The 21,248-nt window shown below is 44.8% G+C and overlaps 3 protein-coding genes and 1 non-coding gene across 12 annotated transcripts; all 4 read left to right on the top strand.

Annotated features, from left to right (window-relative positions):
• The first annotated feature begins 34 nt into the window (after positions 1 to 34).
• On the top strand, positions 35 to 6,930 carry LOC124198583 (adenosylhomocysteinase-like 1). 6 transcript variants are annotated; one of them, XM_046594479.1, is made up of 12 exons: positions 35 to 1,499; positions 1,903 to 1,987; positions 4,435 to 4,581; positions 4,669 to 4,769; positions 4,837 to 4,908; positions 4,984 to 5,014; positions 5,113 to 5,280; positions 5,371 to 5,674; positions 5,748 to 5,913; positions 6,014 to 6,260; positions 6,331 to 6,451; positions 6,514 to 6,930. In XM_046594479.1, the coding sequence occupies exons 1-12, from the start codon at positions 1,116 to 1,118 to the stop codon at positions 6,518 to 6,520; spliced, it is 1,833 nt and encodes a 610-aa protein (XP_046450435.1). In that variant the 5' UTR covers positions 35 to 1,115; the 3' UTR covers positions 6,521 to 6,930. The 6 variants fall into 6 exon arrangements, with proteins under 6 accessions (XP_046450435.1, XP_046450441.1, XP_046450436.1 ...); XM_046594485.1 differs by having other exon boundaries at positions 41 to 218; XM_046594480.1 differs by having other exon boundaries at positions 95 to 1,490.
• Positions 6,931 to 7,097: 167 nt separating this feature from the next.
• On the top strand, positions 7,098 to 9,151 carry LOC124198584 (peptidyl-glycine alpha-amidating monooxygenase B-like). Its single transcript, XM_046594487.1, has 7 exons — positions 7,098 to 7,396; positions 7,453 to 7,607; positions 7,683 to 7,969; positions 8,028 to 8,146; positions 8,212 to 8,362; positions 8,423 to 8,712; positions 8,792 to 9,151. The coding sequence occupies exons 1-7, from the start codon at positions 7,274 to 7,276 to the stop codon at positions 8,948 to 8,950; spliced, it is 1,284 nt and encodes a 427-aa protein (XP_046450443.1). The 5' UTR covers positions 7,098 to 7,273; the 3' UTR covers positions 8,951 to 9,151.
• A 171-nt stretch (positions 9,152 to 9,322) lies between these two features.
• LOC124198580 (protein retinal degeneration B-like) lies at positions 9,323 to 21,100 on the top strand. 4 transcript variants are annotated; one of them, XR_006876617.1, is made up of 13 exons: positions 9,323 to 10,472; positions 10,544 to 10,676; positions 10,749 to 10,952; positions 11,028 to 11,170; positions 11,251 to 11,877; positions 11,941 to 13,031; positions 13,102 to 13,472; positions 13,537 to 13,921; positions 13,988 to 14,658; positions 14,728 to 14,854; positions 18,801 to 19,136; positions 19,323 to 19,757; positions 20,521 to 21,100. XR_006876617.1 is itself a non-coding variant. In XM_046594476.1 (12 exons), the coding sequence occupies exons 1-11, from the start codon at positions 10,395 to 10,397 to the stop codon at positions 14,963 to 14,965; spliced, it is 3,846 nt and encodes a 1,281-aa protein (XP_046450432.1). In that variant the 5' UTR covers positions 9,324 to 10,394; the 3' UTR covers positions 14,966 to 15,002; positions 15,211 to 15,349. The 4 variants fall into 4 exon arrangements, 3 of the variants coding, with proteins under 3 accessions (XP_046450432.1, XP_046450431.1, XP_046450430.1); XM_046594476.1 differs by lacking the exons at positions 18,801 to 19,136; positions 19,323 to 19,757; positions 20,521 to 21,100 and adding exons at positions 14,950 to 15,002; positions 15,211 to 15,349 and having other exon boundaries at positions 9,324 to 10,472; XM_046594475.1 differs by lacking the exons at positions 18,801 to 19,136; positions 19,323 to 19,757; positions 20,521 to 21,100 and adding an exon at positions 14,950 to 16,558 and having other exon boundaries at positions 9,324 to 10,472.
• On the top strand, positions 19,899 to 19,971 carry Trnak-uuu. The gene has a single exon. It is a non-coding gene; the product is annotated as a tRNA-Lys (tRNA).
• Positions 21,101 to 21,248: the final 148 nt, after the last annotated feature.

Raw genomic sequence — 21,248 nt, 5'->3', positions numbered from 1 at the left:
CACCTAGCGGTCGTTGGTTGAATTACGACGAGAAAAGTTCCCTGGTGCTATTTTGTTTTGTCTGGTTTTGAGTGTCTGCGAGTTCTTTCCCCGGGTCCCCCAGTGTTCCATAGAAACTCGCAGCGTGCCTCAAGATGGCCGATGTGGAAATTGCTATCGGCAATCAAAGTATTAGGTTCCACGAAAGTCGTCACGCCGAGAAAGGAGCCCGTCCGAGAGTAAGTTCAATAGTGTGCTGCTGCTGGTGTGTGCATGTTCAGTCAGTGGTGGCAACAACAAACTCAGCGTGAGAAACCTCAAACAAAAAAGACCAAGCAGGAAAAACAAAACAAAACCGCACACACACATATACAAAACCGCCCGTTTCCCGATTCAATATGCTGCTATTTGGCACACACGAAATATTATTCTGGCTGAAACTTTGTTCGTTGTTTTTTCCTACTCAGCATGATGTGAGAGGCTCGCCATTCTTTTTGAGTAACTAAAAACCTCAGGAAAACAATCGTGATTATTTCGATGTATGTTTTTCTTCACGAACTTGACTCCTCCCACATCCGTTTATACTTTAGTGTGGCTATTTCGTCAGTTAGGAATCATGTGATGTTATACAATTGGAGAAAACTAGAAAACATGGGGTTTCTGATAGCACAGCCGGAAGCTTATTGGGTTTCACTAGTTTCGAATTTTTGAGCTCGTAAAAAACATAATTTGAGCAGACTACTATTTATTCTTTTTGTAAGAACAAATGGATCGATAATGTTTTTTATTTTTCACAAAAGAATTATGGGCCCTGAGGGTTGAGGGCTCTGATTGCAAATCCCCCCAGTTGGTCCTCATGGCAAAAATGCGTTTGTCCATGGCTTCCCCTTTCTCTTTTATGTACGTACACACACCCAAGTAGTACTACCTACACAGTGCAATATAGTAGTAGTACATCCTGCATGAGAAAAACATTCTGTCTAGTACACTAGTTATTCGTATGTATCCAGACAGCTGGTTGACGGAAGCTCAGTTGAGTAGAATCCGTCGTTGTGTTCGGGTCGTCCATCACCTGCTGGCTGTTGGCCGAAAGAAGTGTTGTTTACTAGTGAAACTTGTGTGTGTGCTTTTTAATCATGGCCAACTACACGCCGGTTGCCCAGAATGAATCATCAGTGGACACGTTGCTGGCCGACGAAACTTTCGCAACGGATCGTGACAAGAGCGACGCTAAATCACACCATTTGGAGAAGGATCGTTTGAGCAAACATCATTTGGTCAGTCCGTTGGTGGCTGTCAAACATCCGTCGATAATGCGTCAACCCTCGTCGCCGGTTCCTCCGGCAACTGTGATTCCACTTCAATCCAATCAGCAGCACATTCCAGTTGGTGTTCCTGGGCAACAGCAAGGATCGGTAGGCCAACAACAGCCAGCAGCCAACAACAATGGTGTGACGGCTCTGGCTGCAATCAAACCCAACGTGACGTTCAAACTGAGCGACGACGACAAGGTTCTTTCGGTGAAAGGCTTTTTACACATTTTTCAAATTTGTTTTGGGGCTTTTGCACACATCATCTTTTGACTTTTCTCTCTCGCTTTTCCCAGTTTTTATTAGCCATGTGGGCCATGGTCAACGTGACGTGGCCCTGCGTTGCCTTGGCACATCGTGACGTAATTGTTCGTGCAAAGTAGTCACGAAACATCCGACTTTCGTGAGACGAGCTTTTATTTCTCTGTGTTGCTTTTGCTTCTCACCGCTAGGTGGCTACGACCACAAAATCCTTGTACTACTACTATGCCCTAGTAAAACGAAAGTGATAACAACCCAATAAGAGTGGCGACCAGAAAATCGATAAAATCTTATTTTTCTACGCATTCCTATTAACCTTTTTTATTCTTTTTATTTCTTAAAACAATTTTAGGATGTGAAAAATGCGGGGAAGAAGAATAGCCGCAGGTACCGAAGCCGTTCGCTTTCAGCCTCCTCCACCGACAGCTACAGCTCAGGTAAAAAAAAGGATCTCATCAAATCATTAGACACTCCCTATAGAAAATACCTTTCCTATTGAGACCATATACCGAGACTTCATTCCTCTGCGACAGATTTTAAAACTTGAAATTCTTCACAAAAGTTTATTTGTCGGCAGAATGTGTCCCCCCTTCAAAACTATTTTGACCTCAATTTCTTTTATTTTATTTTTCCCCCTTTTTTTGGTCGAATCGATTCGTCTAAACTCGGATAAAAGGAGGAAAAAGCAATCATCTCCGGTATACCCAGACATTCTTTTCGTTTAGTACCCCAGCCCCTTCATCATTTGTAACAATCGGCTGGAAAACCAAGAAAGAAGAAGTTCCACGACTGCTATTATTTGGTGGGCCTAAACATCCGCTTCTCCGGAAACATCTTCCACGTCAGAAATAGAATGACGTTGTGTGACGTCAATAAAAATACACACATTCGGGCGGGAGTAGTGTGCGCAGCTCGGACATGACCCTTGTAGGTCACGCGCATATCCAGCGGCGGATATCTACCCTAAGGGTTCTGCCAAAACAACAATGGCTCAACTCTTTCTCCCGAAAAAAGTAAAAGAGATGTAACGATGCGAACTTCATTCCAGTATAACAAATCGATTCAACACACTCAGGTGCAGCTTATGTGGGATCCTTATTTCTCTCTTGAGACGATCCAATAGTCTCCCTGGGCGTCAACAATTGCAGCGCCACGACGTGTGTAGTTGGTCCGTGCGGATCCCGCGCGCAGTCTCGGGAAACTACTATAGGAGCAGCAGCACTTTTCTTTTTATCAGGATCTCTGTCTAAAATTCTCAAAACAGTCGTTCATACACAACGGGAGGGATCGGTACCCGCACTGGGTTCCGCATTGCCGACGTTCATCTTTTCTATCATTCGCGCTATTTTTGAATTTGAAATAGAAAATGTACAAGGTGAACGAAGAAGACGGTCCTCCGTCACGACGGTGTTTTGAGGATGTCAAGGCTTCTTCTTATTCCATCAAGGTTCGTTTTTTAATTCAATTTTAATTTCGTTTCCGGATTAATCCAAAGGAATTGGGGGCAGGTGACGAAAGATTTTTGTCTTCCCTTTTTTGGGCAGTTTGACGTGCCGTATCATCCGGATGACAATGATACGACACACAGTGTCAGACACTGTGTGTGATGCGCTCATCTTATTCATCGGCTGTTTTTTCTCAGAATTAATTCGTAGAAATTTCATGTCGCTCTACTCAGTGTGGGCGTTGTCGCATTTATGTACAAAGGAAGGGAGACGAAATCGGAAATGTTTTAGTCGTTAGACGGACGTGGATTAGATTCTTTGCCACCTGCTCCTTCACACAATCCTTCCATCATGCGTAAAGGTAAAATCTTTTTTTAAAAAATGTGCACTAAAAATTAAGAAAGCGTTCAAAAATGACGTTTTCTCCGACCGGAATTCCCCACCCCCCGTACACATCCGCGCGTGTTAAAAGCGGGAAAGTTTGGTTGGGAATGATTATTAGTTAATCCGTTCGTTTTCTTTTCGTTGGAGAGCGGGATAAAAAGCAAGTCCGGCCGACATTTCTCGGCTCATTCGAACGTTTTCTCCGCAGGTGTTTTCTACGTGTTAGTTCCAGGCTGAGCTTATTGATAATTCCGCTGGATTGTTTGTTTTCAATTGATTAAAAAAAAAAACACGGATCGAAAAAGGAATTAAAAGCCAAATGTTACCATTGCGTCGAATTCCGCATGCCAAGGTGTCGGAGAAATTGATGGATGGCGCCGCGGCCATGGGATTCCGCGACCGATCCAAAAGACGTTCCAGTCTGCCCGTTTCGTCGCTTAGCAACCGCCGTCGTTCGTCCTCCGCCTCGGCCGGTTCGACTTCGTGTAAGCCAACAAACAAACAAATCCAAATCAAATAGCGCAAGCCGGATAAACTCTGTTGAATCCAAACTGGGCTCTTATTATATAATGACGTGCATGTTGATTTGCCTGCTGCAGTGCTCCCGCTATATATACCAAGACATTAGATTTACATTAGCGACATGGGGAAAACAAATGGCGGCCGTAGTCGAGGAAGTGTATCGCCTGTTTTATTTTTCTTGATTACCGGAAATGATTGCTTTTCTTTCTTTCTTATTCTTATCGTGAATTTATCCTTTCTACGGTTCAGTCTTTTGACTTGACGTGAAACCGACAGTTTACATTTTGAAAAAATGGCTGAACGTCGCCATTCCATCAGTTCTTGTCTCTCTGGTGCGTCTCACCCCGGAATTTTGTTTCGTTTAATTTTTCTTCCGCCACATCTCATTTTGTCTAAATTGCACGCTCAGTCACGCATGCAACTTGAAATTCATAATCAATTCTTTTTTTTTTTTTTTAAATATTTTTCCTGTCCTCATCAATGTCGATTTTATTTTTCCCGGTGATTTTTTAAAATGGTTTTTTGGAGTGCAGCTTCGTACACGGGCAGTTCGTCGGACGAGGAGGAAATGTCTCCGCGTGAAAAGGAGCAGCAAACTTCAAAGGGCATGGCGGATTTCTGCGTCAGGAATATCAACCAGGCAGCTTACGGCCGGAAGGAAATCGATATCGCCGAGCAGGGTAAGTACTACTAGGCGCCGGAAGAAGAGAGACAATGTACTATATAGTATCTTTCAATTATGTAACACCCAACTTTGTTTCTTTTAGAAATGCCGGGAATTATGGCGCTGAGGAAACGGGCCAGCGAAGACAGGCCGCTCAAAGGAGCCAAAATTGTCGGATGTACTCACATCAACGCCCAAACGGCCGTGAGTTATTCCTGACTCATTTTTTCCCTTTCAACATCCACTAACTAATCGAATTTTTATTAATCAGGTTCTCATCGAAACTCTGACAGAACTGGGCGCCCAGGTCAGATGGTCGGCCTGCAACATTTATTCGACCCAGGTAAAATTTAAAATGAATAAACCCGTTACAACAAATAATAAAAATTGATGATTTCATTTTTGGATGGACGCCCAGAATGAGGTGGCCGCAGCGTTGGCCGAAGCTGGTAATTTCCGTTTGGCTCCTTCTAAACGATGGCGGGGTTCGGCTCTAATTGGCTCTCGTCTTCTTTTCTTTTGTTTTTCTGTTTTTGTTGGCACACAGGATTCTCCATCTTCGCCTGGCGTGGCGAAACGGAAGAGGATTTCTGGTGGTGTATCGATCGATGCGTCACGGCCGAGAACTGGCAACCCAATATGATCCTGGACGACGGTGGAGATGCAACTCATCTCATCCTCAAGAAATATCCAGCCATGTTCAAAATGATCAAAGGTCTGTCCATCCGCTCTAGTCCCTAGACGACCAGTACAGAACTTTTTCAAATAAAAACGGGAACGTGAACTTTTATTTTTCCTTGTCCAGGGATCGTGGAGGAGAGCGTGACTGGCGTGCACCGACTCTACCAGTTATCCAAGACGAACAAATTGACGGTGCCGGCCATGAACGTCAACGATTCCGTCACCAAAACCAAATTCGACAATCTCTACTCGTGCAAGGAGTCCATCATCGACAGTCTCAAACGGGCCACCGACATGATGTTTGGCGGGAAGCAGGTCGTCGTCTGCGGCTACGGTGAAGTAGGCAAGGGATGCAGCCAGGCATTAAAAGCCCTGGGATCCGTCGTCTACGTCACTGAAATCGATCCCATCTGCGCCCTTCAAGCCTGGTAAGATACCTAAGCTACTCTAATTATTCATTTTATTCTCTCTCTGATTTTATTATTTAATCCGCATTATTAGCATGGACGGATTCCGGGTCTTGAAGCTCAGTGAAGTTATCCGCAACGTGGATCTATTGATCACGGCCACAGGCAACAAGAACGTCCTCACGCGGGAATACATGGACAAAATGAAGTCGGGAGCCATCGTCTGCAACATGGGCCACTCCAACACTGAAATCGACGTCGTGAGTCGAGCGACCTATTTTTTAATTTGCTCTTGAATAATCAATGAAGCCAGCCCCTAGCCCAACCCCGCTCACTATGAATTCGATTAAATAATTATAGAACAGCCTGAGGACACCGGATTTGACTTGGGAAAAAGTCCGCTCGCAAGTGGATCACGTCATTTGGCCCGATGGCAAAAAGATTATTCTGCTGGCAGAGGGACGATTGGTGAATCTCAGCTGCTCGTCCGTTTCATCTTTCGTCGTGTCCATTACGGCCGCCACTCAAGCCCTGGCGTTGATTGAACTATTCAACGCCCCGGCTGGACGCTACAAGGCAGACGTCTATCTACTACCCAAGAAAATGGGTACGACACCACCATCATTATCATCTGGTCTAATTGATGTCGTTAACTTTTGATTGATTGTGTCATTTAGACGAGTACGTGGCCAGCCTTCACTTACCGACTTTCGATGCCCATTTAACCGAACTGTCGGACGAACAGGCCAAATACATGGGCCTCAACAAGACGGGCCCTTTTAAACCGAATTATTACAGGTTAATCCATTTCAATTTAAAATGTTTTAAATTGAAATACTAATGGCTAAATTGATTGGCAGATATTGAGCGTGAAATTGTGACCGTGCAATTGCAGACCAACGAAGTAGTTTCAACAGATGTTGTTTTCACTTCCAACGATCCTGTTTAAAAGCAAATCATTATTCAATTAAAATTCTTATCGTTTTTTTAGATAAGATTCCAGACATGTGTGTTTCTTTCATTGTCACACTTATAATATTATTCGTCCGTAAAACAAAAAAGAGAGAAAAAACTGAACTATACGTTGTAGAAAAAAAAAACTTTGACACAAAGTTAAATGAAATTTAATAGTGCCCGTTTTGTTTTTTCATTTGAGACAAATGAATTAATTATCTCTCGTGTTCTTCAGTGAATATCGTGTTGGGCCGATTGTACTTTTCTTTTCTTTTCCAAAAATGTACCGAAAGATAACAAAGAGATGCCATGAAATGCTGAAATTGTTTTCCTTTAAATTCAAACGTGAAAATTTAAATTTTTTTAAAAGGTTCACGCCCGAAGCGATTGAAAAGGTACCAGTCACGAAATTACCTTTTTTTTTTATCTCCAGCTGACACGTGTGATGAATGAGTTTTTCTGCCTCCTGGCCATTTCTTTCAAGTAGATTCAAAAGTTAACAAAGTGGATAAAAAGGCCAGCGATCTCTACTTTGCGGTTCACCTTGAAATTCGTTCGTTCAAGTTGTTTTGCTGCCATCGTCATCGTTCAGTGTTTGACCACCTCTTTTCGTGTGCGGTCGCTTCTATTATCCCGTCCTATCGAAAATTTCTAATTTAAAAAAACATGTTAGTCGTTTTCACCGCGTTTTATCTATTCGCTTATTGCGACGGATATATGGAAATGCCTGCGCCGCTGCCCGGCACCAACACCTACCAACTCCGGATGCCAGGTGTCATTCCCTCCAAGGTATAATATTATTCATTTATCTTTTTGATTAATTTTAATTGATAACGTTAATTTAGGATGACGATTATGTTTGCACGGCGTTTAAACTGGACCCGGAGAAGGAAATGTACATCACCCAGTTCAAAGTGGAAGGATCGGCCGAAAAGGCCCATCACATGATTCTCAGCGGATGCGCTGGCGTTTTCACCAGTTCGCCCAACACGACATCTTGGTATTTCATTTCTTGTAGACGTGGCCATTTCGCCCTCCAGCCATATGATTTTCTATTCTTATATCGGCGTGATAGGAATTGCGGCTCTCACGCTACGTGCACTGGATCAACCAGGATTTTGTACGCCTGGGCTAAAAACGCAGCCGGAACTAAGATGCCTCCGGAGGTTGGATTCCGCATCGGTGGCGCTGGAAAATCGCGGGTCAAATACCTGGTCGTCCAGGTCCATTACGCCACTAAATTAGCGCCAGGTGAGCGTGATTACACGGGATTGGACTTGGAAATCACCAGCCAACCGCAGAAATACATTGGCGGAATTTTATTGATGGTCGGCAGTCCCGAGATTCCGCCTCACACAGCGGGTAATAAAATGAAATTAATTTCCTCAGTTTAGTATTTAATTACATATCGGAATTATAGTGGTTAATGCCGACTCGTGTTGCCCACTGGACTCGACGATCCCAATCAACGTTTTCGCCACCCGCGTTCACGCCCACGCACTGGGAACGGTCATTACCGCCTACAAATACGACCCCCACGTAATCAAACAATTTTTCCCAGTTTTAATTGAGAACCGGGATTGGATTTCATTGATTTATTACAGACGCACGAGACGGAATTGATCATCAAGGGAAATCCCCAATGGCCTCAAGCGTTTTATCCGACGACGCGCGAATTTCAAATGGCCAAAGGCGATGAAATCCTGACCAGGTGCACCTACAGTTCCCTGGGCAAGAGCACCTACACTTATTCAGGTATAAATGAATCATAAAGAAGTGATTTCAAACGACACTAGAATTTCACGTGATCAATAGGAGGTTCCGGTGCGGATGAAATGTGCAACATCTACATGATGTATTACACGGACGCGGATAACGGTACCGAATTCCAGCAGTGCGGATACGTGTGTAATCCGGAGCAAAATAAAGCCTATCCGGCCGATTCCATCCAGCCGTTGCCACGCAATCCAGTTCTGGAGGCTTACGCCATTAACGGCAAAATGAACCATCAATTGCGGACCAATTCCAGCCTGGATGAGCATCCGGAAATCATCACCCAGCAAAGGAAAGGAGAAAATCAACCGACCAAAACTAAAGATTCAACGGTACCTTTCCACTGCTAATAAAATACCCAAAATCAAAATGTAGTTGTCGTGAAATTCAAGTTGAATTCTTCGAACGCAGCCAGTAGCAGCAGCACAAGGTGATACTGTAAATAAGGAATCAATCGGCACCCAAGCGGAAACTGCCCAGGATAAAAAAGAGAAACTCAATCAACTGCAGAAGAAACAAGAAGATCATTTTTGGTCTTTTCTATTTTTCTACCGTCGCTTTTTCTCTTAAACAAAATTTCTGTATTTTTATTCATTCTAACCAAATTACAGTGTTAACCGACATCTCGCAATAATCTTGAACATTCCGTTAATATAAAATAACATTTTCATTAGGAAACAATATAATATAACTTTTTGTTTGTTAACATTCCATTTCGCTTTGGCTTATATTTCTAAATAAGACTAAAAATAAATGTTTGTGCTCTGTGAACGCGTTACTGGAGCCCAAGGCTATTAGCCAATTCTTGCGTGACAAATGTCAGTTGTAACAACAAAATGAACTGCGGAATTTCATTTCCCCCAGTCGACGACAATTGCAAGGCTTCCGATTTTTGTTTCCTCCCCTTTCCTAACATAGGATAGCGCGCGGAAACACAAAAGAATTTTAATCCGAACTCGATGGCCAAATAAATCACGAGAGAGAGCCCGGGATGACGTCAGAAATCCATAAAAAAATGTTATTGTTCTCTAGCGCCATCTGTGAGTGGCGAGAGCAACTATTAGTAAACACCCCCCCAACCCTGTAGACTTCGTTCAATCCCGTTCCTGGTTGTAAGTACAAGAGTTTGTTGTCAAATGTCAGTGGCAGCAGTCAGCAGGGGAAAAACCGTTTTTTTTTTCCGGGGGAATAAGAAGAAGAATTGAATGGCGATTTTATACGTGTGTGTGCTGATGGGCTAGCTTGACTCCCGCCTTAATCATTAGACCTCAATTCAATTAGGTCTTTATAGACTTGTTTCCTAGCTGCTCTAAACATCCGGCTTCTCAATTAACCTGCGTGTGTCGCTGGCCAAGTCTCGTTGTGTGTGTTTGTTTGTGCGTGGCGCTCCGTTGACAGCTCCACTCTCCACCACCAACATTTCTTTTGCTTTTCAGTCTCTTTTTCCTTCTTCTTTTTCCTTGACACACACATTTGGCCGACGACGACGAAACGGAATGCGTCACGTCAGTCTGGTGGCCAGTCGACGAGATTTCCAAAAGCCATGGAATTCGGCCTCTATATCTGTTTGTTGACTCTACATCGCCACATTTACACGCAAACAGTTTACTCTAGTGAGAGGTCAGGGAGGGGATAGATCAGCTATTTTCTCATCCTCTCCCTTGTGTGTGTGAATTTTCTTTCTTTTTGTTTATGGGGTTTGGTTTTTGTTTCTCGCTTTTATTTCTGTCTGGCCATCTGAAAACCAACATAGCAACGCTTGCTTATTTTGTTGACCCCTCCTCCTGGTCTGCTGATGAAATTCCCCTTTCCCATTTGTTTGCGTCCCTAATGGGATGTCTGCTCTACCCAGTCAGTGTTACCATAATACATAATGGAATTATGGCTGCGATAAGGCTTCTTCTGGACAGAAGTTTCCCAATGTGATCAGTAACAGTGTGTAGTCTCAACACTTCAAGCCAAGTTTCATGTGCCAAATAGTCAGCGGATTCAATTCCTGCCCGCTTTTCTCACCATGTTGATCAAAGAGTACAGAATACCCCTGCCCCTCACCGTGGAGGAGTACAGGATCGCCCAGCTCTACATGATAGCTGTAAGTGACACTTGTGCAAGTTATTTCCCGTTTAAATAACTCATCACTGAATTTTTTTAATCACATTGCAGAAGAAGAGCAGAGAAGAGAGCTGTGGTGAAGGCAGCGGGGTGGAGATTTTAGTGAATGAACCCTACACCGAAGGCCCTGGAGGGTCTGGACAATATACTCATAAAATCTTCCATGTTGGCAGTCACCTGCCTGGTAATTGTCCCAGACTTGATTCGATGATTAATGTTGACATTTGTTTTGTAACTTTCATTATTTCTATTTCAGGTTGGCTCAAGGCTCTTTTGCCCAAATCTGCCTTCATCGTGGAGGAAAAGGCTTGGAATGCCTACCCTTACACCAGAACTCGCTACACCTGCCCTTTTATCGAGAAGTTTAGTCTGGACATTGAAACCGTCTACCGTGAAGACTGCGGAGACATTGAGAACGTCTTTAAGCTCAGCAAATCCGAGCTGAACGACCGAGCCGTCGGTAATTTTCAGCCAGAAACGTCACTTAACATAATCCGTTTGACTGGACGCCTTTTCTCTCCATTTCTCATTACAGATTTGATTGATGTAGTGAAAGATCAATTGCCCACGGCTAGCGATTACGTCAAGGAAGAAGATCCATGCGTCTACATCAGCCGGAAGACGGGCAGAGGGCCGTTGAGTGACTCTTGGATTCAAGATTACTGGCGCGAATGCAAGGTTCGTTACTTTTATCGAACGCGTGAAGCCTTTGAACAGCATTCCTTATCCCTTTTGTTGATTTGTTTGTGTGTGTGTAGGGTCAGACGTTGCCCTTGTCCAATGGCAAGGCCATCATGTGCGCCTACAAGCTGTGCCGGGTGGAATTCAAGTACTGGGGCATGCAGGCCAAGATCGAGCGGTTCATCCACGACATTGCCCTGAGGAAGACGATGGTGCGAGCCCACCGGCAGGCCTGGACCTGGCAGGACGAGTGGTTCAACCTGACGATGGACGACATCCGCGAACTGGAACGGCAAACGCAAGAGGCCCTGGCCAAGAAAATGGCCTCGGCCACGACGACGACCAGCGAAGGCGGCCTGGAACAGCAGCAGCTGCAGCAAGAGGCCAAGACGAGCGGGGGAGTCATTCCGTCCAGTCTGGTGCCGGCCTCGCCCGAAATTGGCGGCCAGGAAACGGTGGACAGCAAAGGACAGCCGGTAGCAGCTGCTTCAGTCCAGGGAGCTCCATCATGGCCCATGTCGTGCATTTCCGAGTCGAGCAGCGAAGACGACGAGTTTTTCGACTGCCAAGATTTCCGTTCCGCTCAGGCGGGCGGGGCCTTGTCACCGACCATGGTCCGCTGGAGTTCAATGGAGTTGGTCCCACAGGGCGAAGAGGCTGACGAACTGGACCCTGCCGAGAAAGTGCCAGACGAACGAATCGAAGTGAGAGTTTCTTTTCCCCTTTCCATTTTAAACTCATTTCCAACTTTTATTTGATAATCCCAGGAAAGGGACAGCATCTTTTCGGCTGGTTACCTGCAGCGATTCGGGGCTAATCAAAGGCGGCCGTCCCGCAAGCTGGTCAGCTCTTTCCTGCGGGCCAGTGGAAGTGGCCGGTCTCAATCTCCTGGCAGCACGGGTGGATCGAATACGTCGTCGCTGCAATCGCATCCGGCCAGCGCCCTGATTTTGGTGTTCCACGGCGGCACCGTCCTGGACGTCTCGTCTGAATTGGCCAACAAAGCCGCCGATTTGGCCACGTTCCGCAGCAATTTGGAGGCTGTCATCCGTCAACATTTTCCCAGTTTGTGCTCGGGTCGCTTGGCCGTCCGTCTCGTCTCATGCCCAACCTTGTGCCCAGATGCAATCACCGTCCTCAACAGTTTGTCTTGTTCCTCATCCGCTTTGGTCGACCCTGTCGCATCACCGCCACCACCGACGTCAGCGGATTCTTCTCATCCGGCCACGTCGGACTCGTCGGCAGGCGATCCAGTTGCTCCCCCACCACCGGCCACCAGTGCTGCTCCTGCAGCCACCGCCTGCTGGCCACCGCTGGGCTGCCTGCCGCTGTTTGCCGCCTCGTCGCCGGAATACGCCGACACGGTGACCCGCACGATCGTGGCGGCCAATCTCGCCTATTCAGAGTTCCTCAAATCGCCGGAAGGCGGTGGCTTCTCCGGTGCTGTGGCCGTGGTGGCCGACTCGGCCGGATCCGTCCTCCTCTACGACGCCCTTTGCAAATCATCCGACCACATGGACGGCCCTGGCGGCGACATTCAGTCGCATTTCGGCGGCAGCGACAACAGCATCGCCGAAGAACCCGACCAGCACAGTCCAGGCGGCGTCTTTGAAGAGGAGAAGAAGGAACGGGATCACTTTGCTCCTTCCGGCGCATCGTCCTCTTTCAAAAGTCCCAGGTCCTATCATCACCTGCAAGCGCCGACCAACCGCCGGCACTCCACATCGGCCAGCGAACACGGCCCAACTCGTCACAGTTCCTCATCCGCCGCCATTATCAAAAATTCTTACCTGGACTTTGAAGTGGGCGATTGCTTCCTCCTGGGAAGTCCGCTCTCGTTGGTCTTGGCCTTTCGCAAGTAATGACATCAATTTAACTGGATTTAATTATTTAAATTATTTAATGAAATTTGAATAATTTGGAAAAAGGTGGAGCCACAATCACCATGGCGAACGTTGGCCACGCCGTCCTCACTGCCACGGCATTTTCAATTTATTCCACTCGATGGATCCCCTGGCCGCCCGTTTGGAGCCGCTCCTGTCGGCCCGTTTCGCCAACACTCGGCCCGTCTCTGTTCCGCGCTACCAGCGCTACCCGCTGGGCGACGGAAAGTCCAACACTTTGGTGGATTTCGTCCAGAACAATCCTCAGCTGTTTCAGGAGCCGACGTCGACACCTCCCCAGCCAAAGGCCGAGGATAACAATGGACTGAGCAAGCGGCGGCAGTCGGACGGATCCTTCTTCCACGGAAGTGACAACAGTCTCGGATCCGATCCACTGGCAGCTCAAATGGCTTCACGTAATGTCCCATTTTTCTTTCTTTATTTTTGATCGAAATGGATTCAACTTTTTCCGTTTGTTAGTGTCGCAGCGTTGGTGGGGTAGTAAACGATTGGATTACGTGTTTTACTGCCCCGACGGACTAACGTCGTTCCCGCCGTCGGCGCTGCCTCATTTGCTTCACGCCTCCTTCTGGGAGTCGGCCGACGTGGCGGCTTTCATCCTGCGCCAACTGATGCGACTGGACGTTAGCGGAGGAGGAGGAGTCGGAAGCTCGGCTGGATCGGTTGACGAATATTACGGAGACATCAGGGACTCTAACGGCGGATCGTTGCCCTTCAGTCCCGGCACCCCCTGCGAAAAGTGGATGCGCAAACGGACGTCGGTCAAGATAAAAAATATCGGAGCCAATCATCGAGCCAACGACATTATCGTCAACGAAACGATGCCTCAGGTTATCGTCGCCAGGTAATTCATTTAACAATCAGTTATTTATTATTATAGGTTTTATTTCATTTCATTGAAATCTTCCAGGTTCATGTACGGGCCACTGGACATGGTGGCGTTGACTGGCGAGAAAGTGGACGTTCACTTTTTGCGCGATGCCAACAACGGCGAATGGGATCTCATCGCCACCGAAGTGACGGACAAGGCCGGTCGATTGGTCTGCACTCTGCCGCCGGATCGAACTCTTCCGCCTGGACTTCATCCCATCAAAATGGTGGTCCGTGGCGATCACACGTACGCCGATTTGTACGTGGCCGTTTTGCCGGCCCGGACCCAGGCCGTCGTCTTCAGCATCGACGGATCGTTCACGGCCTCCGTGTCGGTCACTGGACGTGACCCCAAAGTGCGGGCCGGCGCTGTGGACGTTGTCCGCCATTGGCAGGAGCTCGGCTACTTGATCATCTACACCACTGGCCGTCCGGATATGCAGCAACGTCGAGTGGTCTCTTGGCTGGCCCAGCACAACTTCCCGCACGGTTTGCTGTCGTTCGCCGACGGGTTGAGCACCGATCCGCTGCGCCACAAGGCCGACTACCTCAAACTGTTGGTCAACGACGTCGGACTGGAGATCAGGGCCGCCTACGGTTCCAGCAAAGACATAAGCGTCTACGCCAGCGTCGGCATCAAGCCGGAGAACATTTACATTGTGGGCAAGGTATCGCGCAAGCACCAAGGTCAAGCCCAGTCTCTCATCGAAGGTATAAATAATTTCCAATTGTACACCTTTTGACCTTTTTTTAAAAAATTTCTTTGATTTTCTTGATCAGGTTACGCCAGCCATTTGTCTAATTTGGCTTTGCATCAGTGCCGGCCGGCCCAGATCAATCCTTACCTCCTTCTGCCAAGGGGTTGCCTCTCTCTGCCCGGTCACGGAGCTCCTCTTTTACGCCGAAGGTTCGTCACTTCCATTTGATTATTTCCAGTTGATGATGTAATAATAATAAGAAGAGCATGCTACACAACAAATAAGCTATTACGTTTTCGCGCAGACAAGATCCGATTTAGAAGAAATGAACAAATGAGGAAACAAAATGGAAATCGGGTTTGTTATTAAAAATTCAATGATTATACAACAACCCGGCTTGGTCTTTATTTAGGCTCGTTCGTCGTTTAGTTCAATTATATTTAGAAAACCACTGCGTTAACATGTCAAATGCTTGATTTAATCCGGTGGATATTTAACCAACTAATTGGGTGCGGTTTTTCGTTTGGTTCGTCTTTTTTTTTTGGTCAACTTGAATTGAGCGCAGATCGGCGAAACGGGCGACATCTTTTCCGATCTCGACGGTCGTCACGGGAGTCATTTACACGACGTCGTCCGCCGCGACGATGGTGGCCTCGACTGCCGTCACCAATACTCAAACGCTGGCCAACAAGTCCAGCTGAATCCCCCCCAGTAAAAAACCAAAACAAATTCGATTGCCAACGCGGATGTAGTCCCCCATTAAAAAAGTCCGACCCCCCCCCGTTCGTCTCTAGTGTTTTTCTTTTTCAAAAAACGTAGTTGACTGTCGTCTTTTTTTCTCTTCTTCTTTCTATATTCTATTTCCAAATCTCTCATCATCTTCGTGTTTTGTCCGTCTAGCTCTCTTTTTGTCTTTGTGTCTCCAAACCCTCCCCCCCCCCCCCCTCAAATCATTTCAGGAAATCTTTTTCTTTTCGTACCCTCCCCCGCCAACTTTTGAGATTCGTTTGATCGATGACGTGATGTTGGGTTATCGATCGATTGATTATTTGGCTTGTTTATTATTCATTAATTGGGCTCTGGGTTTCCTTATATCATTCATTGATTAACATCAGGTTTCACTGCGGTGAAAGATTCGCAACCATTTGCTCCATCTTGAAGTCGTTTCGGGAATAATGATTTGGGGGTTTACCGACGGCCTATTCTCATTCATTTCCTCAATAAGTATAAATTGTTTTTTCGATTCGCTTGTCTATCGTCGTTTATTCTTTTTCTCACACCTTTTTCGATGGCCAGAGAGAGAGGGGGGATGCTAATAAGTCATTGGCGCTATTGTTCGTTCGTGTTGTTATATACTCCCCAGTTTCGTGATTCTATGAAGCAGAGATTCATTCTTTATTAACAGAGAAAAAAAGTAAAATTGCAAGGTAGAAAAAAGGGAAAACGATTTTGTGATGGAGATAATGCGACTGTTTATATACATACCTAGGCGATTCAAATCAATAACCTACGTAATATTATATATAATGTGTACTATCATCATCTCATTAAATAATAATATTATAAATTTACGTAAAAAAAAAGGAGGGAAGAAGGTGGGAAAAAGTTGTGCGACAAAACTATTTTTCGTTGTCTGTTTGTGTTTGTTCGTTGGTTGTCTTACATTTATCTTTATTAATTATTCTCGAAGGAGGAGGAGCTTACATAAATTATTCCTCCGCTCTCATCCCGTGCGTGTTTCTTTCATTCGATTCTGTACAACATTATTATTATTATGATTATTATTATTAATCGGTGTATATGATTGTGCGTATGTGCTGTATTATTATCATTATTATTTATTTATTAACAACAATTCCTACATATGTTATCATGATGTCATTAACTACTATATATATACAAATTAGACTCTACTACATCAACAATAATAACAATTCTCGGTGACTGAAAAATTTCCAGTTTTTGCGTAATCCGTGTGATGTGTCAAAAATAGAATCTCGGACCGGATCCTTAGAAACTTAAAATTTTGGTCGCTTTTCAGGATTTCGTTTGGTTATTTTTTGAAATTCTGGGAGAGACGGTAGTAGAGATCCTTCCTTCTTACGTCATCGATTAGTGTGGGTGGAAGGGGGGCGGCTCAAAGTTTTTCTTTTTGACGTATTCATTATAGGCGTCTAAATTTATTATTATTTTTTTCAATTCTCCTGACGATAGATCATCCGATTTTTATAGTATACAACTGCTGGCGCATTTGACATGTTGTATCTTCACTGGGGGGAGATGTTATAGTGCAATTTGGCGCAGACAAATCGAGCGGTGCATATTTAATATTTATCGCGTCTCGGAATGGGCTGCGACAGCCGACAACGTTAAACGACATGGAACACGAGTGATATTAAGATAAGTCATTCCCTGTACGATATAAGATACAGCCCAAATTATTTATTAAGAAAAATGTGAATTTTGTCTCAATTCTATTTTTCTTGAACCGGAATGGATGAAAGTGTTTTTTTTTACCATTTCATTCCGGCTGGATGTTCAAAGGACGCTTGATCAGTGCCGATCTAATAGTTGAGAAACCCGATTAGTGATTTTTTAAAAGGGGGCGTGTTGGCCAAGTGAGAAAAAGCGAGTGCTGATTGATGCCATTGGGAATAATCTTTGGTACGTACGAATTCTCATATAGAAAAAAGAGCCAACGGCAGTGGAGTGAACAACGTCAAATTTGATTATGAATGACGTCCAATAAAATACAAAAGAGGGAAAAAAAATGGAGCCGAAATAACGTTTGATTCTTATACTACTCCGGCGTCACCAGGCCAGCCGAAATGCAGTTGGGCTTTTTTTTGTATTAACTCAGTTTTCACAAGGGTGGCACAAAAGAAAGACGCCATTTCCGGTCGTAGAGTCCTCCTCCCCCCCCCCCTTTCTGGCACTTAATAATGTTTAAAAGATTTAATAAGAAAGTCTCGAGTCGAAGCAACAGGAGTAGTAGCAGCAGCACTCAGTGGTAATACGGATTTTAGTGACCTCGTATCACATCATTTAAGTTTCTGGATTGCGCATTTATGTAAGAAACGGAAACGCAGTGCTGTTGCCGGCCGACCGGAATATGAAAAGACGGAATTGGCTAATATTTTGATGGGAACTGAGTGCCTGACCCAACCTTTTCGTCCATTATAAGTCGTATAAGGAGCCGCCGGTTTACACGGAATGGCCATTTGATGCAATTGGCCTTCAGTCAGAAATCGGCGGCTGGCGGATTTATCATTCAAATGTCAACGTTTTTCCCTCTAATTCCGTCTAAAACAAGAGCTTTCGGCGGTGTAGTAGATCATTAAATGCGTGGAGATATTATTTGTCTGAACCTATATATCACGAAAGCATTGATTAACGAGCGACTTCAACATCCAGTTAATTAGAGCTCTTCCGTCGCTGGTACTACACGCAAAAGTTTTTGAAGCTTTTCAAATGTTTTTTTCCGCTCCCTTTGATAAATCCGACAAGTTTTTTTTCTTTTCTTCTTCTTCTGAAAAAAAAAGTTTTGAATTTTTTGGTTTTTTCACCTGCGTATTGTCTGAACAACTTGTTGAGATTTTTGATTCTTCCTGAAGTCTTATTCCGGAACTCTTATAGTATGTTACGGAAACATAATAGAATCATTGAATATATATTTATTTACTTGTGCGCCAAACAAAAATTTAAAATTACATGTTATCGCCCACTTACTTTTGTTCTAGTTGTACATAAATTTTCCGTCTGTCCGCACACGACGATTCACTTGGATTTAATTTTAATTCTAAAAAAAAAAGCCCAAAAACAAATTTCAATTCAAAAATGGCGGGTTGATATTTTAAGTCCTTGTCATTCGATTCCTACATATGACCATATTGCGAATGTGACACTCGACCGGATGTTGATGAAACGAGTGATACAAAACACATCAAACAACCACACGCGGGATGATGGGGCCCGCCGATACGAAATGCTTTGAAATGCGCGTGATGCAACCCAAAAGCTCATCCCGTCGTGACACTCGACACACACTATACAACCCCCTTGATCGATTCGCACCCCCCTCTCTCGAACAAATCACTCGATAAATGTCAAATTGTTCGACCCCCCCCCCCCCTTCATTTTTTGTTCTTCTTGTAGTGACGCAATGTTATTGTGAGTGATGGGAATAGGATTTTTAAGATGGGGGTGGAGCTGGGGCGTGGGTTTCCTTTTCCCAGCAGACGAGGCTGAGCCGACCCGAACGAGTCAAAAGTGGTCCGACCAGCCGCAGACTCTGCCAGTCTCACGAACGAACTCGTCACAGCCGTTCCAGTTCCAGCAGCAGCAGCGCAACATTGTTTTTTTTTGGGTTTTCAATCGAGATTCCTTTCGGCCGCTGGCTAAAGCTTAGCTTCTTCTTCTGCCGGCACTGTCACCTTGATCGGACAGCATCACTAATAACACGTCACCGACAGCAGACGATATCTAAAATCGGTTAGTATACATTTTCCTTAATACGTTAAACCGCAATTGACGTACGTTTGCAATTACTTGTAGTCGACTGCTGTTGTGGAATGGGCAATTTCATACTTTCCCTTCATTATAGATTCGATTTGTATTTAATTTGAGCAGTATTTAATTTCGTGAACGAAATTTTTTCAATTGGAAAATCATTTCTAGAAAAAAGGATTGACGGAATATGAACCGGAACTACAGAAACATGAACGGGCTGCGTTTCCTGATGCTCATTCTCGGTCTGATGATGATCGTCAACGTCGGCCAAGTCCGGCCGGATGACGAAACGCCGGAAGAAGATGTCGACGACGAGAATTTTCTATCCGGCAGTGCTGCTGGATCATCCGACTCGGCAGAAGAGGACGACAACAACAATAAAGGGATTGAATTGTACTTGAGCGCCATGAAAGATCTTTATCGACAGAGCAAGAGACAAGAAGCCGAGCCGTTGGTTACCAGCCGAAGTGGGGCATCGGCTCCCATCGCTGCGCTTTATCGCCGCAGTGCGTTAAATAAGAATTTCATCCGGTTCGGACGCAGCGGCGGAGGAGTGATCAAGACTGATGTCAGCCGTCAGATGCAGCCAACGCAACCCATCAGGTATATATCGCGGCGGTTATTTTTTAAAAACTAACCCTATTTATTAAGTTTAATCACTTTCCATCTTCCCCCTTATACATGATTGATCGAATCACTTTAGGAAATAAGGTCCGGATTTTTTATTTAACTTGAATTGATAACGCCGGGTTAGCTCAGTCGGTAGAGCGCGGGACTTTTAATCCTGAGGTCAAGGGTTCAAGTCCCTTATTCGGCGATTCTTTTTTTTCGATCCATTTCACAGTTAATTGAATTTCAAAAATTAAATCAGTGGAAATATTTCATCCAAACTGCTCCCGATTCCTTCTCGCTCGAGTCCAAACTTTTTTTACGACTATTTTTTAATGCTCTCACATCTTTCGAGGATAGCAGTCTTGACGTTTTTTAATGTTCCCTTGATGAAATTGATATGTGCGACTTTCCCGAAATTCCGCCGAAATTCGTCCACTTGTCACCCGAGCGCCATAAAAGTTGAATCGACTAGTTGTTGTCAACTTTTTCAGAGCTCAAAAGTTGTGTAACCAATTAAAAAGGAGGAAGAAAAATGTCGCCCATATATTTTTCGACTGCTGTGCTGCTCCAAGTTCCGAGAGAAATTAACTGGCATTGAAATTTAATTTATTTATAAAATGATGCCGGTCTCGTGAAATCTGTGCCGAGCGCGTGGGAGGTTATATAAGACATCCGTGCGTTGTAACCCGAATGTTATTTACATTATTTTCTTCTTCTCTTTTTTGGGTGTTTGTGTGTCTGGAATGAATCTCAGGTTGATGGGGTTGAACGAATCGGATTCCGGCAAGGATGGAGAGCGATCGTTTCATCCGGCTCGCCCTTCTCGCAGTTTGAGATCCAATTTCATTCGTTTCGGTCGCAGTTTCTTCCCGACGTCGAACCGATGGGGCGAAACTGTACGCCGATCCGCCCGCCGCACTCCATCCGCCGGCCGGCAAATGATGAGCCTTGTCCACCTACCCGATTCTTCTTCTTCTTCTCGCCGTTAATGCCCGCAACCACCAACAACAACAAAATCCACTCGGAGAATAAGAGCACAGCCCCCCTATTATTCCACCCCCTGTTCGATGTATCTGACATTTGATTCCCCCCCACCACCAAATGTTATTATTATTACCAACAATTTCCTACTTGTCTATCTTTTGATCGATGTTTTAATCGTTATATTCCATCAAAATAATTTATTTAAACATGATTGGAATTCAAATTCGAACGACACGCCGTCTATACGTCCTCCTACCAAAGCGGATCATTTCTATTAAATTAACCAACACAGAAATTCAATCTGAACTGTATTGAATACTGTAGGAAATATATAACCAAATTTGATATCAGCCATTATTTTGAAATTCTAGTCAAACAACAGTTATTCTGATTTCTATCTTACGTGTCGCATTTTCGGACGATATAATAAAAAATACACACCAAATTAAACACTAGAAAATAATTTTATTCAATTTGTTTCGAATCGGTTGGAATGAT

Source organism: Daphnia pulex, chromosome 7 (genome assembly GCF_021134715.1).
Source record: "Daphnia pulex isolate KAP4 chromosome 7, ASM2113471v1".
NCBI lineage: Eukaryota > Metazoa > Arthropoda > Branchiopoda > Diplostraca > Daphniidae > Daphnia > Daphnia pulex.
The sequence above is the reverse complement of the archived record's forward strand: the minus strand, read 5'-3'. Positions and strand labels throughout refer to the sequence as shown.